General features: G+C 37.7%; 2 protein-coding genes across 2 annotated transcripts in view; one reads left to right on the top strand and one right to left on the bottom strand.

The window, feature by feature from the left end:
- LOC106140826 (uncharacterized) overlaps nt 1-18,177 on the bottom strand; it is a 346,955-nt gene that overhangs the window by 246,182 nt on the left and 82,596 nt on the right. The gene's annotated exons all lie outside the window — the stretch shown is intronic.
- Nucleotides 233-1,054, top strand: LOC132902018 (uncharacterized). The gene has a single exon (XM_060945588.1). The coding sequence runs from the start codon at nt 233-235 to the stop codon at nt 1,052-1,054; it is 822 nt and encodes a 273-aa protein (XP_060801571.1).

Genomic DNA, 18,177 nt, shown 5'->3' with positions numbered 1-18,177 from the left:
AATTGTAATTAACATATCGTTGTTTTAGGCTTTCGATCGTGTACCTAGAACATTGATCTGGCAGGCCTTGCGCTCCCAGAACATTCCAGAACGGTACATAAAGCTCATATCAGATATGTATGTTAACGTGCAAACGAGTGTCCGATGTGCCGCAGGTGTATCAAAAAGCTTCGATATCAAAGTGGGGGTTCATCAAGGCAGCGCGCTAAGCCCATTACTATTTAACATCGTGATGAACTATCTTACGGAGAAAATTCAGAAGCCCGTACCATGGAACCTCCTGTATGCGGATGATGTTGCATTAATATCGAACAACAAGCAAGAAGTACAGGACAGCCTAGAGCAATGGAGGAGCGCCCTCGAGTCCGGTGGACTACGTATTAGCAGAACTAAGACAGAGTATATGGTGTGCAACTTTAGCCTTGACAAATCTAGCACGACACACACAGAGCTGAAGCTTGATGGAGAAATCCTACCGAGAGTAAACAAGTTCAAATACCTAGGTTCTGTTATCGCCGAGGACGGCACGATCACCGCTGACATAACCCATAGAACGACGTCTGGGTGGAGTAAATGGCGAGAACTGACAGGAGTCCTATGTGATCCTAAAATGCCTGTAAGAACCAAAGGCAAAGTCTATAAAACCGCCGTGAGACCAGTTCTACTCTATGGCAGCGAAACGTGGGCCTCAAAGCAAATGCAAGAGCATAAACTACACACGACGGAAATGCGTATGCTCCGTTGGGCAGGTGGAGTTACCCTCAAAGATAAAGTCCGAAATGAATATATACGGGGCAGTTTCAAGGTGGCACCCATAACCGAGAAGCTCAAAGAATCCAGACTAAGATGGTTTGGACATGTAATGCGTAGACCCGAAGATCACGCTGTAAAGAAGTGCCTTTCCATGGCTACGTTAAAGAGAGGGAAAGGCAGGCCCCTAACAACCTGGATGTCAAATGTCCAGAGAGACATGAAAGAGTTGGGCCTGTCAACTGACGACGCGTATCAGCGGAAGAAATGGCGCCTTAGGATTAGGAAAGCCGACCCCGCGTAACGGGAAGAGGCGAGGACAAAGAAGAACATATCGCTAAAAAGATACTAGCAGATTAATGGTAATGAATATTTAAAAATAATTTAACGTAAATAAATCGAGTGATATCACCTGATCGATTTACTTGATAAATGAGTAATTTTGTAAATAGAATACAATACTTATAGGTATATTCTAACATTTAAATGACAAATGCAAATTTTCAATAAGTCAAAACGATCGTCGCAAAGTACCTAATTGTCACTTCCGATGTGGTTACCCTAGCCCGTGAGGGTGGGGTAGACAGTTAACTGAAAATCGGCCTTTGCGAGGACGGGCCGTGCTGTGCGGCGGGGCAGGGCGCACGCACGCCATTGCTGACCTACATTTGTAAACGATCGTCCGCGGACATTTAATGATAATTACATTTTTCGCTTTATTACCTTATACATATACACTAAATTACCCTATACATTTTTACATTGAAGAAAAATGTGGTCACCATATAATTTCGATATATGTATAATAGTGATATCCACCATGCCGTGTGGTTCCCGGCACCAATACAAAAAAGAATAGGACCACTCCATCTCTTTCCCATGGATGTCGTAAAAGGCGACTAAGGGATAGGCTTACAAACTTGGGATTCTTATTTTTAGGCGATGGGCCAGCAACCTGTCACTATTTGAATCTCAATTCTATCATTAAACCAAATAACTGAACGTGGCCATTCAGTCTTTTCAAGACAGTTGGCTCTGTCTACCTCGCAAGGGATATGGACGTGACCATATGTATGTTACATTATACACATACATTAAATTACCCTATACATTTTTACATTAAAGAAAAATGTGGTCACTATATAAATTTCGATATATGTATTATAGTGATATCCACTATTGGCTCTGTTCATCCTGTAACAGTAAGACACGTGATATATATTTGTCTATCTTGTATAGTATACCGTATGTCATGAATATAATCTTGATCCTTATAAAAACATTACTGGATTGGTCTAGGTACATATGTAGTTTGTTCCTTTATAAGTTCTACATGATTTTACGATCGATTAACATGTAAATTAACATAAAAATTAAATAAACGAAAGCAACAAAGGGTTAAAGTAACACATAATGGATCACGCAGCGGTAATTAATGAAGAAAGGAAATCGTGCAGTGGACTGAAGTATAATTCATTAAATATGTATGAAGTGGCGACGCGACGCGACATTCACACGACACTAAATGCGCAGAGTCATTTATTATCATAATTTGTTTGATTAAAACATGATTAAAAGTAAGTTAAAGGTAACTGGTTTTTCTTACAAAAATGTAGTAGAAAAATTTGCTCTGTATAAATAACTAGAGGAGCGACTTCGTCATCATGGAAACCCTATCAATCCCGCGGGAACTCCGGGATAAAAATGTAGCCTATATGTTATTCTGGGTCTTTAGCAACCTACATACCAAATTTCATCGTAATCGGTTCAGTTGTTATTGCGTGAAAGAGTCACAAACATACATACTGACATCCTGACATACTCACAAACTTTTGCATTTATAATATTAGTAGGATAGGATTATCTTATCAGATGTCAGTTTTAATGCTCGTCGAGTTGCGAAAAAACATCATATTGTATACGCCCTCTCCATACAGATTCTGTTATTCAATCAAAGAAATTTATATACTTGAGATTTTTCTTATACACTTGTAACTTTTAACTATATTGAATTTCAATAAAATCATATAGCCATCCCGCGAAATGAGGCTATCGAGTCTTGTGTGGAAAGACTAAAGGGTTACATATTTTTATACAATTTTTCTTAGCTACCAGACGAGCATTTAAACAAAGACCTAGAATTGGTATTAACCAATTCTAGGTCTTTGTTTAAATGCTCGTACAATATTATTTGTCAAGTCCATTTACCGTCCACTGTACATAATTCTAGTTAATATTGACAAGAGGCAAACACATTAGTTAGCTAAGCTCAACAAGCTTTAGTAAGTGGTCTTCGGTCACGCGATGCGCGAGCGACGACCGGAACCTTCCGTGACTGACAGGAACCTCCGGCTGTGATCGACCAGACCCTTATGTAACTAATAGATACCTTCTGCTCTGACTGAAGGACCATATTGTGACTGACAGGACCTTTGGCTGTGACCCACTAGAAACTTCGATTGTAAGGCGACTCTTAGCTATAAATACACCCTTAGGATGCTAAGTTAGAGTACTTTTAATTAATAATGAAACCATAATATATTATTACGTAAAGTCTGTTGAGTTGCGGTTTTAAAAAAATAAATAAATAAAAGGAAATTGGATCAACGGATTATGTTGAACTTATTCCGTCAACGTTGTGAAACCAAAAGTTTTGACAATTATTAAGCGATATGAAGTATCCTATAATCTATACATACATATAATAAAATAGTAAAAATATTTTGTCTGTACATTTAGTATTTTTGACTGAAATGGAAAGAGGAACACTTAGAATGAATAATAGAAAGCAAAAATATTTTTTTTGAATTTCTTGTCTGTCTGTCTGTATGTATGATCACGATTATCTCCGAAAATACTGAACCGATTTACTTCAAATTTCACCAGTTGCTTTGTTTTAACTCAGAAAAACATTTAAAGTTTGTATCATCAAAATCGGTTCACTAAAAAAAAAGTTATCGACATTTGAATGAACTCAAGGCATGAGTTTGCCTGCAAATAAGTTACGAAAGTTAAAATTCAAAGTCATTTATCATTATACGACAGCATTATACCTATAACATGTAAATATAAGAGAAAGGCGACTAAGGGATAGGCTTACAAACTTGGGATTCTTTTTTAGGCGATAGGCGAGCAACCTATCACTATTTGAATCTCAATTCTATCATTAACCAAATAGCTGAAGGTGGCCATTCAGGCCTGTTGGCTCTGTCTAACCCGCAAGGGATATAGACGTGACCATATGTATGTAGTCTACTTTAATGCCGACACCACCGCAACGGCCTCGATGGTCCAGTGGTTGGCGCGTGAGACTGTGAAGTTGGCGGTCCAAGCTCGAGTCCCGACAAAAACAAGATATTATTTTTTATTAAATTTTTATTTGCGTTGTTTGAGTATTTTATTAAAATAAAACTGAAAATCAAAATACTACATATAATAAAACGGTAAAAATATTTTGTCTGTACATTTAATATTTTGACTGAAAGGGATAGGTATTTTTTTTTGTACATTTTTTGTCTGTCTGTCTGTATCTGACTGTATGATTAAGATTCAACTCGAACTTTACGCGGACGAAGTCGCGGGCAACAGCTAGTAATGAATAAAAGTGTTGAATTTGAATCTCAATTCTATTATTAAGCCAAATAGCTGAACGTGGCCATTCAGTCTTTTCAGGACTGTTGGCTCTGTCTACCCGGTCACGGTCACTGGCCACCCGCAGCGCCTGCCCGGCCCACGATACGGCGCACCCTTCAGAAATTAATTACTATCGATTCACAGGATTTATTATGTACATACGAGTCCATTACGAATGCGAACCATTATTACTGTACTTTATGTAAGTTTGTTGTTAACTCTCAACGCAAAAGATGGGTTATATAAATAACATTTAAGATGGGACTGACTTCCCGATGGAAATTAAAGGAATTCTTATTTACGTGGGTGGAGCCGCGGGCGTGGGACTCACGTAAATAGATAGATGACCTCTTTATTTCACTAAAAGAAAATCAGATAAAATGACAGGTCATGAGGTACAAAGGCCTTATTGCATAAGCAATAAGTGAATAAGCACGCACGTGAACAATAATTGATTGAAATTGAATTTTGCACGTAAGCAGTATAGGAAGTACAAACAAAACTAATAATATTTGTTGATGTAATAGGTGCATTGGTGACTCTGTGGCGGCAGGCGCTGGGAGCTCGCGTGAACCCGGGTCCTTACGGTCGCCGGCACGCCATCGTAACTCTACACCGTCGCCTGTCTCCAGACTATACTCGTTCCAAGTAGTGCCTCGTTTTTACGAGTTTAGTGTGGACGAATATTTTCATTTTGCGACGCGAATAGAAGAAGTCTAATTTATTGTAATAATTATTACTTTATTATTTCCTTACTTTCGCTACATTGTCGAAGCGATAAGTTTTGCAGTAGCAAGTGAAAATAGTCTCTGCTTAACCTCTGCCGTGTGGTTCCCGGCACTAATAAAAAAGAGACTAGGACCACTCCATCTCTTTCCCATGGACGTCATAAAATGCGACATTAAGTCCGCCCTTTGTACATTTTTTTTGTGTAATAAAGTTTTAAATTAATAAATAACATGGTATTTTAGTTTAATAAAAATCCACACCTCTCGTTACCTGGCAGAAGATCCAAAATTGCAGAAGGCACAATACATGTAACAGAGATTATCCGGACCAGATATTTATACTGTTCTTAGAATAGAATAGAATAGATTTATTTTCAAAATTGGTTACAAGGTATCTCTTATTGACGTCACATCACTTAAATCTAAATATAACTAATATCGCTTCCAAAGCGCATGTGTAGAAAAAGCGGCGGAACAAACTACACTGCTGCTTACTACTACACTGCACTGCAACTTAGCCACTATAGTCGTGTAAACTCGACAAAAAGAAAATCTGAACTATAAATAAGTAGCAATAAAATTGTATAATGGCGTTTATTTAACCGGCGCCTACAAAGAAGCGTGTTATTTGCATGCCGCTGTCGTCCGAGTTCGCTCCGGGAATTCTAATCGTCACTCGATGTTACCATTTATCGATAAATACTTTTATTCTTTGAAAAATCACAGCGCTACGTCGTGTGGTTCCCGGCACCAATAGAAAAAAGAATACGACCACTACATCTCTTTTCCATAGATGTCGTAACTATACCTCCTCCCATTTTATCTAGTTACTGTAAAAAATTATAACAAGTATAATAAACTTATATATTCAAATGAAGTCAGCGCTTAATACAGACTCTGTTTACATTTCATTACAGCTTCGCAACAAAACATATATAACACTCTCGGCGTACCAAGATTTGCGAGTATAATTCCTGCAAACATCAATTTATTCATATGCTAACTGGAGCCGTCGGGTACAGCAGCTAATAAAACTACTTCCAGATTTACGCGAACATTACACAGACTTCTAATATCCACATCAAACAGTTTTATGCAAATAGATTTCCATTTCATACATACATACATAAGGTCACGCCTCCCGGAGGGGTAGGCAGAGACTACCTCTTTCCACTTGCCACGATCCCTGCATACTTCCTTCGCTTCATCCACATTCATAACTCTCTTCATGCAAGCTCGGCGGTTTCGGGTACTTTTGACCTGACCCTTTACTAGGACGTCCTTAATTTGATCAAGATACGTTCGTCTAGGTCTTTCCACTTCGACCTTTCCCTCCACACTCTCCTTGTATATCTGCTTAGTCAACCTACTTTCATTCAACCTCTCCACACGACCGAAACATCTCAACATACCCTTTTCTATTACTGTAACTACATCTTCTTTCACATCACAACATTCCCTTATCACGCTGTTCCTTATCTGGTCACTCAATTTCACACCCATCATACTCCTTAACGCTCTCAATTTCACTGCATTTATTGTGCTTTCGTGCTTCTTTTGCCATACCCAACTTTCCAGTTTATTTGCGTATTTAACTCTGTTATCTTATTTTTGTGTTTGTAGAATGTTTTGAGGTTATTTTGCGATATACATATCTCTCGGTTAAGGTAAGTCTTCAGTATTTCATAACAACTTCCATCCCAAAGACGGGAGAACCTTCAGTAAGCTCTTAAAGATTATAAGTTCACTACAACACATGCCCACATGGTGGCATTTTATGAGGCAAAACTTCTTTAAGTATATGTTTAATACCTCTTTACGTTATTAAGTCCCCTTCAACGACATCAGGAGGAGTGGTTCTGCAACAACCTGCTTCCTCACCTTTAATTTTGAATGAAGAATAAAATAACTGGTAACTCTTACAATTAAGTACATTTAGTTACTCTAAGGGTAACTCTCATTTGTAGTCTATGGCACGGGGCAGAGACGGGACGGCGACGCGACGGGACAGCGACATAAATCAGCGTGACGTTGGTGTCTGTCTGCAATGACGAGCTGCACTCGCAACTCTAATGCGAAACTATTTGTCAGGCATTTCCCTCCACAAAGTTTACATTGAGTTAGTGCTGAAAATCTGAAAGAAAACTCGGTCGAGTGCGATTGGATAATTAACTTGACAACTTTTGAAAATCCTGAACAGAAAAATGATAGGAGCTTATTGATTCGATCTCTTTGCATAGCCGTTCGCAATAAGCTTAACTCATTATTTTATCTTATTTTTATTATTTTATTTTGACAACTCTGTCACTTATTTTCTCCTAAGATGTGTATAGACTAAAAACAAGATAAGTTTGATCGTATTTATGGAGATCAGAAATATTTCCACAGATTCTTCTTAACTCCACAATCAATAGACTACAAATATGTCCAGTGTTATCGTCACCGACCAGGCGAGTTCACACATCCAACTTGAACAATTTATTCCTAACATTTTGGGAGAGCAACCATAAATAATGTGCAGTGATTTATACATAATAATGGGTATAATGGGGTAGAAAGAGACGGAGCGGATCATAAAACACTGCAACAAACCCTGTTAACATATTTTCACGAGCTCAATTTTATCTTCGTCGAAACACGAAAACGTTCCTTCTATTTCTCTTGTAAGTGTTTTATCAAAGTAGGGTTAAACAAATATGCGGGATTTTCAAAATATAAATGAAGCGCTTTTAAAGAATCCTATCCAAACTATTATTAGGTATATTAAGCAAGTTTGTTTGTATGTTTGTTGTCTCTTCAAGAATTATCTACTGAACAATCTTCTTGTAATTTTGCGTACCGTATATAATAATATATAATTAAGAGTCTGGAGAAGGATATAGGGTATTTTTTTCTCGGTAAAAACCAAAATTCACGTGGGATTTGCTAAAAACCTGTATTCCGTTCAGGTGTCGCTAAACTTCGTTGCTTTTTGTAAGTGGCACTGAATTCTTTGCTTTTTTTCAGCATAAAGCAAAAAAATATTTGAATATGCATCGACACGTGGCAATACTCCGAAAAGGTTTCCACTTGAAGCGGATGGAATAACCTGAAATCCGCTCGGCGGCGGCGGATTATCCGCGGCCCGCGTCGGCGGACATCGGCGGACTTACCTCGTTCCGCTTCGAATCCTTTTGCTGAAACTGATTTTTTAGATACCTACCTATAACTGCATGAGCCTTTTTGAACTATGTTGACTGTTATCAGTAGGTACGTATGATCACGAAATACTGTTCGAATGTCAACAACGATTTGATGTTACTTTTGCTTTAGTTCTGCCGCTGGCGTATAAGATGCGGTTATAAATTTATCACTTATCATAACACACTCATTTTATATTTCGAAAAGAAAAAAAAACTATTTTATTCCATTTGTATCGTTGTTGGTATAAAAATAAATAGAATATTAGTTTTTATCTACAAAAAAACTTAATTATACTCAATTTGAAAAATAATAACAGACAGGAAGCGGAGGTTAACTCGTAACAATTTCCTCCTCAATCCAGCCCTAACAAAGACTTAATACTAGCCTTTGTGGGGTTGTGTAACGAGGAAAGCGGCAGTTAACTTCAATATGCCGCCGCAGCCTCTAAAGGCTGCGCTCGAACCGGAGATGGCACATAATAAGGAAGGCACAGGAATTGAAGGAGGAGCCCCCTGTCTCACACCCTGCGCTGCCCGCACTTCGCGGCGCGTCGGAGGAATATTAACACGATTTATGACCGGCCTCCGCCTTCTGCATGCAGACCTGTAAGGTATCACAGATGAGGTGAAAACGAAAGTAGCAAATAAAACAAATGTTTTTAACCACATTGGGTTATGTCTTGATTTTTTTTGTAGATTAAAATAATTCTACTAGTCATTTTGATTTAATTAAAATCGATAAATCAAAAAGCTTTTTTGGTCAAGTCACAAAAAATAAACTTGCTTTAAAATGTTTAGCGCTCTCATGAAAATTACTGAAAATCTATTTGCAACAAATGCATGCGACGTTTTATAAACGAGGCTTCATTTGCGCGTTCATAAAATAAACTGTGACAGTTATATACCATCGTCTCTAATTTATAGAATAACAAATTGTTAACAAAATGATATTGTCTATATTTATTTACATGTTTTCTCTACTTCTCTGCTCTGTCACTGAGAGGCCATGGTTATTGACTTAGATTTTTTTTTAAATTTCTTATGATTACAGATCATTAAAAATAAAAATCAGTTATATTTAGCCAGGATATTCTAACCAGTCAACTATTATTATTCATAGCTAATCTATCATAAAGAGGTCTGTGCACCTAGCTCTGAATTACAGCGCCGCTGGTATTTTATTCAATACAGTAATCCCGCTTAGAACGAACAATAGAAATTCGCTTCAATGTAAGCGCTGAATTGAAACTTTGTTGAAAGACTTATCAATTGCTAACAAAACGGATTTTTACATTGTGAAGATATTAATAAGCTATGAATAGAATATAACATTAAACGGCGAGATAGTCTATAATATTATTGTAAGGATAAAAGGATTAGTTATTTAAATACGTAAAATCACTCCTATTTCCTGAAGACGTAGGCAGAGAATACTTTCTTCTTGCAAGGTTGTCGGTTCTGAGTAAGACATAGCTATTTCCTATAACTATAGACGGCCTCTGTGGCGCAGCGGTAGTACGCTTGTCTGTGACTCCGGAGGTCCCGGGTTCGAATTCCGGCCAGGGCATGATGAGAAAAGAACTTTTTCTGATTGGCCTGGGTCTTGGATGTTTATCTATATAAGTATTTATTATAAAATATAGTATCGTTGAGTTAGCCTACCCTATCCAGGCCGCCATGTATTGGACAAGTAGGAAACAGTAACTGCTTGCTACCTCTTTAAGGTCGTTCTTCCACTTCTTCGAAAAGCGTAGTAATTAGCTTTCGGACTTTGCAGACAAAGCCCTTAGATACAGAGACTGCTGAAAAAAAACAGACAGTATAAAAAACCGAAACAGAAGTTTTAAAGTGTTACAAAAAGAGAGATTTGTTCAATCTTGTAAAGGTTGTAGAAGTCATGCGGTAACCGCTTCGTGCAAAACATGACTAACCCAATGCATGCTCGTGGTTAAAACTGCACCTAGAGATAAGAATGCTAGATGATGTTATGATGAGACTGATTAGATTCTATGATCACATTTTATTCATCACCGCTTCCAGATGTGTTCCAGTAAACATAAAAGAAATAGATTTTCCGATCGCTTCATACAATTTCCAGGATAGACGCAGGTGCTCCATCGCTGTGTTAGCTGGGAGCAACTTCACTTTCACAGTTAAAACCAGCTGCATCGATGGCTTTGTTAACTTTCGTATAACAGTGTAACATTATGTTATGACTTATATAATGTTTTTAAAACTTTTGAAAGTGTTTAAAAGAAGAGAGGAATTTTCGACGGATTGAAAATATTGTCTTTTTTATTTATTATAATTTTATTGAGCCTTAAAGATTCAATAGGTGAAACAAATACTAATAGCATTCTTTATCAGTAAACTTTTAGAAAATAGCAAACAAATAATATAATCAGGTGTCGATTTGATAGAAAAATACACAAAAGTTTTATTTGTAGACATACATAAATATGAATATATATAAACAGAACATACATTAAGGGTACGTTATATTTATGTGTATAAGCGGGTACCGCATTCATACTACGATATACGACGTTCTTCGGACAGAATCGACTGAATTTAGTTGAATTTATATTCCGTCACACTTTGATTCTAAAAAGTTATTTACTAACTCAAAATACATTTTGTTCAACCCATTTAGTCGTTCTACACAGATTACAAATACTTTAACCGCTCCCTCTCGGCTCAATAATTTCCGCGTAATTACCTCTCAAACTCCGCAACGCAACGTCATCAAGCCGCCACGAGCCTTATCCGCTAATCCTGAACTCCGCAACTCCGCGTGTGAGTGAGGCATACATCCGACAATAGCCGAATAATAAACGAGATATTTATGGCCTTTTCTCCAGGTTAATCTGGTGTCAAAAGGTGAGGACACAATAGTCTTCGTGTACGAATATCCTTTGGTTGGCTTTGTCTGGCTGTTTTTATGGTGGGATTGAAATTCAGCTTGTGGCAGTCAGCAAGCCTTGAAAGAGAATTCCTAGTTTATTAGCATTTTCCCTTGATTGACTTTTACTGACATATTGACTGCACGTAATAGAAGTAGCCGGCATACACTTTGTTTTTCTGCGTTACCAGATGGAAGCATTACGAAGTTACCATAGCATGGAAGCTAAATCTATTTAAAGAGAAAGTTTAAAAACAGTGATAGTCAAAAACAATGAAATTTTAAATTGAACAGAAATATATCGGTGCCAGATACCAGAAATAATAAAATGTTACCGGTCAGGTCCCCAAGTCCCAATACCTTCCAAGAGTATGCGGTCCGCGCAATCGTAGCGGAGATTTGTAGCACCTCGTAGCTTCTCGTAGCAATTCGTAGCACGTCTACGACGGCAGGCTGAATGCCTTAGATTAGACGGGCATTTCATACTTTTTTAGCTCACCCCGTTTGTTTTATTTATTATTTTTGTTAAAATATCTTCATACGTACGTCTTTATCGCTTACGGGGTAGTTAGAGACAATATAATTATTAGAACATCACGTTCAGTTTCACGGTAAGTTTGCTAGGTAGTCCATCAATTAAAATAAAAGAGTCTCAAGTGAATAGCCTTTCCCATGGTTCCCTGCTAGAAGGATGCTACTGAGAAGATTTTCCTCACTTATTTATTTCTTCCAATTCTCGCCATGACACAAGATCAGAGGAATGTAATTAATTATTCCTATTTCATCGCCGACACGTCAGCATCAAAGCCGGGGTGAGCCCCTCCGACGGCAGCCTGCCCGGGATTTGGAGACATGTCGCTTATATGGCGCACGGAATGGACAAGATACATTTTTATCTCTTCTCTAAAAAAATATGAAATTGTATGGGTTGGGTAAGGTTTATCAACCAATTTGTTTTATTAATTATTTTAAGTGAATAAACAAAATTCTGTTGTGGTTTATTTATAGCCCACTGGGTTCTTCACGAATATTCATATACGCACATATTTGGTCTAAATCAGAAATATAATTTCGGGACCGGAGTGGCTTAAATTGTTTAAATAGGTGGCAATTGGTTCCTAGGACCAGTTCCACGCGGACCACTAGCCACCTAATACAATCTGATCTCTCATGTCCTCAAAAAATAATTATAACAGAAAGTGGAGTAGAAAAATTAAGTCCCTCTCTTATACATACATACATATGGTCACGTCTATATTCCTTGCGGGGTAGACAGAGCCAATAGTCTTGAAAAGACTGAATGGCCACGTTCAGCTATTTGGCTTAATAATAGAATTGAGATTCAAATAGTGACAGGTTGCTAGTCCATCGCCTAGAGAAGAATCCCAAGTTTGTAAGCCTACTCCTCCCTCTCTCATTTTCTATATAATCTCTCTCTTGTTTACGCGTTCCCAATGTTATAATCGCTGAAATCTTTCAAAACACTGGCGGTGATTGAATTAAACCTGTGTTCAGCGTTCTGTTAATGTTGCCAAGTCGAATAAAAAATCTGATTTAAGTTTGAAAATTATTCTCACAAAAAAAGAAGGCTTCTTCAGTTTCAAGGATTTTCCGAAATTACGCGGAAACATTACAATATAACAACGGTACGACGTTTCAATTTGGTTGTGTAGGAAGTATACATAGTTATAAAGTTATTTAATTCCTACAGAAGATAGAAGGAGAAAAGAGGAGAAAATAATCCGTTTAAAATGTCTATATTATTCAACGTATAAATTCAGAACATCTAACAACTAACAAAAAATTGTTTTTGACATAAATCTAATAAACAACATCATGGCAACCGTTGCTATGGCGCATACCAAGAAGGTTGCCTACAGTTGAACTAGCCAAATTGTGACGTTCTGCTGATTCAGTCTCCCCGGCGCTCCTCTTCAAAGCTCGGGAGCCCTATAAAAGCGCGAGCACGCGCCCCGAGTCACCTCGCCCTCACCTCGCTGCCTTGCGGCAGACGTCGTCGCCCAGTGACAACGCCGCCGCTGATGGGAACTCCCAGAAGAAAGAAGAAGACCCAGGCCGCCACGGCCGCCCCAGTGACCTGCCTACAGCTGTAGGCAGCGAAGCAACCAATGAAGAGGGTCAAAAACCCTGACCATTCGCTCCAACTCCTTCACAGGAGTTTGGGAAGACCCCTTGTCATCGAGTCTCCACCTTTGGACTATCAGGTTTAACCAAGTAGCTCGCTACCCTCAAGCGGCTACTTGCTGGATCTCGTGTTTATAGCTAAACCCACGACCTTTCTTAACTTGTCCAAAGATTGTCTTCATACATACATACATATGATCACGTGTTTATCCCTTATGGGGTAGACAGAGCCAACAGTCTTGAAAAGACTGATAGGCCACGTTCAGCTGTTTGGCTTCATGATAGAATTGAGATTCAAATAGTGACGGGTTGCTAGCCAATCGCCTAAAAAAAGAATCCCAAGTTTATAAGCCTATACCTTAGTCACCTTTTACGACATCCATGGGAACGAGATGGAGTGGTCCTATTCTTTTAAAAAATAATAATTTAAATATTTTCATCTTTAGTAAAACGCCATTTGTACTGTAGTTGGCATAGTATTTCATGAAGGCAGCTGAGAAGCTTTCAGAAGATTTCATTTACATTTTACACATTAAGCTGCAGTGGCATTAAACCGAGGTCAGCGTCTCTACAAACATATACTTTGCGAGATATACTGTTACAGATATACATACAAATAGACTATAAACCGCTCTTAATATGAGTGAAAAACCTCGTGAAGAAATCCACATATCAGGCAACTACCCAGGCGAAGGGCAAGGTGACAGATTGCTAAACTGTCACTATTTGAAAATCAATTACATCTTTAAGCCAAACAGCTGAACGTGGCCAATAAGTCTTCTCATTGTCGGTTTAGTCTACCGCGCAAGGGATAAAGACGTGATTATATGTATGTATCTATTTTATAAGATATTATCTTTGGCATTGAATACTAATCTTAAATGATTTTTTTATTTTGTCTCTATTTAGTTAGATTATCTGCGTATTGAACTACCCTCGCCTATCAGCATTACTCACGAGAAGCGCTCTTCAGTTAAGATTGGATCGACATCTTTATTGGTGCTTTTTACTTTCAACATCGCTCTAAATAGATTCATATATACATATAATATCACGTCTAATATCCCTTGCTTAGTAGACAGAACCAACAATCTTGAAAAGACTGATAAGCCACATTCAGTTTTGGCTTAATGATAGAATTGAGATTCAAATAGTGACAGCTTGCTAGCCCATCGCCCAAAATAAGAATCCCAAGTTTTTCCGGACTGTTGGCTTTGTCTACCCGTGATAGACGTGATTATATAAATTAATGCATGAAATTCAGAGTGTAGAATCTCATAAAAACTGCAGTAAATAAATACATTTGTAGAAATAAAACTCGATCCACGCCTCTAACACAGCTGAGCAATAAATTCACGTCAAACAGTCAAAATCACCGAGTGCGGGATGCCGACAGCGGGGCCTACCATCCGACCATCGGACGTGACATGCGGTCTGTCCGGCTGTCCGGCGGATCACGGCGTCAAGCGGATTACTGCCGCCCGTCCGAACGAACCCCATTTACATTAACATTGCACGGACGCAGAGCGAATAAAATTAAATTGTTATCGCCGGGAATAATCTCACGATTTTATCTCTAGCAGAGTAAATAAAGTTCTGATGGAAAATTTAAAACATGCGAGCGTTGTTTAGCCACATTTTTATTGGAAGCGTAAGTTTTCTCAAATTCATCCTGTGGATGGCGACTAAAGGGTAAAATTATTGGCTATTGCTTGTAACGTCGTACCGTTTTTCTAAAACACCACATGATCAGAGTAATCATAATCATTTATTCTTTGAATATGGTTACAATATAGGTCTTCATTATTTAGGTACAGTTTTGTGCACATTTACTCTACCTCTCAAGGAGTAATGAAGTTCAATTCAAATTCAAAATTTATATTCATTATTATAGGGTACTTCATATCGCTTAATAATTGTCATGTCTTTTGGTTTCACAACATTGGTTGACTTAAATTACTTAAAACTAAGTTTACTGCCGCTTCCAAGGCGTCAGTGCCGAAGAAGCGGTAACAAACTGCACTGCTGCATTTTCTTCAACAACGTCAACTTCACAACGATAGGAATGAAGGAAGAAGAATGCATGGATCGTGGAAAGTGGAAAGATATAGTCTGCTTACTCTTCCGGAAAAGGGGCACAGTTTTATCTATGTATGTTTAATGAAAGTACTAACAACTTTACTTACAAATCCTTTAATTTGATACAGGCAGGTAAAGCAGGCAGCGTGTCGTTATAACTTTGCGAAACATATTAATGTAGCTACGCATGGTCAGCAAATATAAATTTGTCTTTGAAATCTATATAAAGCCAAACAGCTGAACGTGGCCTGTCAGTCTCTTTAGGATTGTTGGCTCTGTTTTACCCGCAAGGGATATAGACGTGACTATATGTATGTTTCAAGACTCGGTCGCTCATATAGTGTCATATAACGAACTAACGAACAAAATTTAATTCCATACAACAACAATAGAAAACCTAGTAGTAGTTGTAAGTGCTTATACACCTACACATATAGGCTTCATACTCGTATATCGCCGGTGAGATCAATACATACTCGTACAAAGTGCTGTGTAATTACGGAGAAACCTCCGCGCCACGTTTTCAGGTTATGTGCTTTCCCACGCAAATATTACAAGAGAAATACATGCGACATCTTGCTTTGCTTGAGGAATTTAACTTTACTTTAAACTTAGAATTAAAAGAACTAGAAGGACATTGTAAGATCGAAAATGTTATCTCTCGTATTATACAGTGTTCCTGTTCCAGTCTTATTTCGTTATCCGCTGCTGGCTATGAATATTAGGATTGGCTGAAGAAAGTATATAAATCTCTGTTTTTTTAAAATACTAACACGTCCCAACTTTGTACGCTTAGTTCTTATAGATTATTTACCTTTCATATCTTTATCAGTAAACCCTCTTTGCAATATTTCAAACAGGCATACATATACTAACAGATAAACCCTAGTTTATCTGTACTTTATAATACGCGTATGAATTGATTGGTAATAAACTGTCAACTTCAGCAAAATATAGTGTTTCTACATAATACACTCAAGCTCTGTAACAATGTGTGTAAAATTCCTTTTTACGTGCACGTACTGTCATATAACAATTTAAGGTCCCAACTTCTGATCTTATCCATGTTATCTTCCTAAAAATATATAACCTATATTTAAGTTAAGGTACCTATATGAAATCTTGATCGGCATCTCAGTTATTCATAAGCTATTTCTTCCGCTTGAGATGCTAAACAGCTTGTCATCGGGTGGCAAAAAATGAAGTCGGTACAGATGAGGCCACATTAGTATTTGGTAATTCTTTATTAAGTTATTATTGAGGATTCACTCAAACAGTTTGAAGATGAGAAAGAGTGAATACGTATTCTTTAAGTTTTCGTTTACCACTATAGATCTTATCTTGCCTCATATTAGGCAGACTTTTACAATAAAAAAATATTTTTAAAGCGATATTTAGTGTTCTGTCTGTTACTGATGCAAATTGGTTAATTTCGTACGCTTGACTTCAGAGGAACTTAATAGTCACCTCCTACAACATCCAAGGAATTTGAATTTTAAGACTTTTGATTTAAAACATTGTAAACTCTGAACGATACAGTTATATAATGTTATAACTCTATGCTCTCACAACTTGTGTTCGGCGGTTTGAACCGCTTCGAAGCGGTTTAATCCGGATAGCGATCAATGGCGGCGTCTGAGTGTAGGGCTCTCCTGAAGCGGGTCAAGTGACCCTCGTTCTTAAGGTGAAGGTTCTAACATCAGACTTTCATCAATGCAGCTCTCAAGTGTCTAACACCGCATGGTAGCCTTTGTTCGTATTTCACCGCATGACATAATTAACTTTTCCATCATATTCTTGTCGAGTCATTCAACAATTTTTTTTAAGTTATTTTTTGCGTAATACAATTATTCCGTTCCATCTTGTGGTTGTTATTTATTGTCCACTAGTCGATGCTTGCGACTTCGTTCGCCATATAACTAAATTTGTTTGACTTATGGTTCGCTGACAATCTGTTTTGCCCGCATAGAGGGGTGGGGGGAGACATGCAAAAGTTGGACCAAGTCGAATAAATCTGAGGAAACAGCATTTTAGATCGGGGCGATAGTTTCGCGTGACAGCATACACGTACAGGCGGACAAAAATTCTAACAATAGCATTTTCGGCTTCTGTATTTATATTTTATAGATCACCATATCGATAATGTGGCATTTTATTCAAGTACAGACATCGATCAATTACTATTTTAATATATGTATTGTACGTACTCTTAAAATTTTTCATGGAAATCCACTGTGTACTTTGGAAATGAAAGCGAATACTTTTTATGAAAATGTTCTTTCCGAAAATCCTAAATAAAGTTTAGCAACAAGCGCGTGGGAGCTTTACTTAGGCTAACAGCAGCGTGACATGACTCCATTGGAGTTTGTAAGTGACTTGCAAACCTTTCAAAACTGACGTAATGTAAATGTTTTGATTATACGCCAGTTATGTATATATTATTATTTAAAATAAAAATAAAAAATACAAAATTCCCTCTTCATATAATATTATTTAATGGAGAGGTGGTTAGTTTTATCTGCCCCCGATCATACTAACAATAATATCTATGACTGTACAAACATGTCTTATTCCTGGATAGGAAGATAGAGACTACATCTTTCTACACATCATGATACCTGCATAACAAAATAAAAAAGTGCATAGCGATAAATCCTCTCAAAAGCATGAAATGTTCCTCAAAAGCATGAAAGGCTCTACGGAATCGCTACGAAATTTGTTGACACAAACTTTTCTGTTTTGTATTTACTTAAGACAA

This window comes from Amyelois transitella, chromosome 8 (genome assembly GCF_032362555.1).
Source record: "Amyelois transitella isolate CPQ chromosome 8, ilAmyTran1.1, whole genome shotgun sequence".
NCBI lineage: Eukaryota > Metazoa > Arthropoda > Insecta > Lepidoptera > Pyralidae > Amyelois > Amyelois transitella.
Note: the sequence above shows the minus strand (reverse complement) of the source record. Positions and strands in the feature narration are given on the sequence as shown.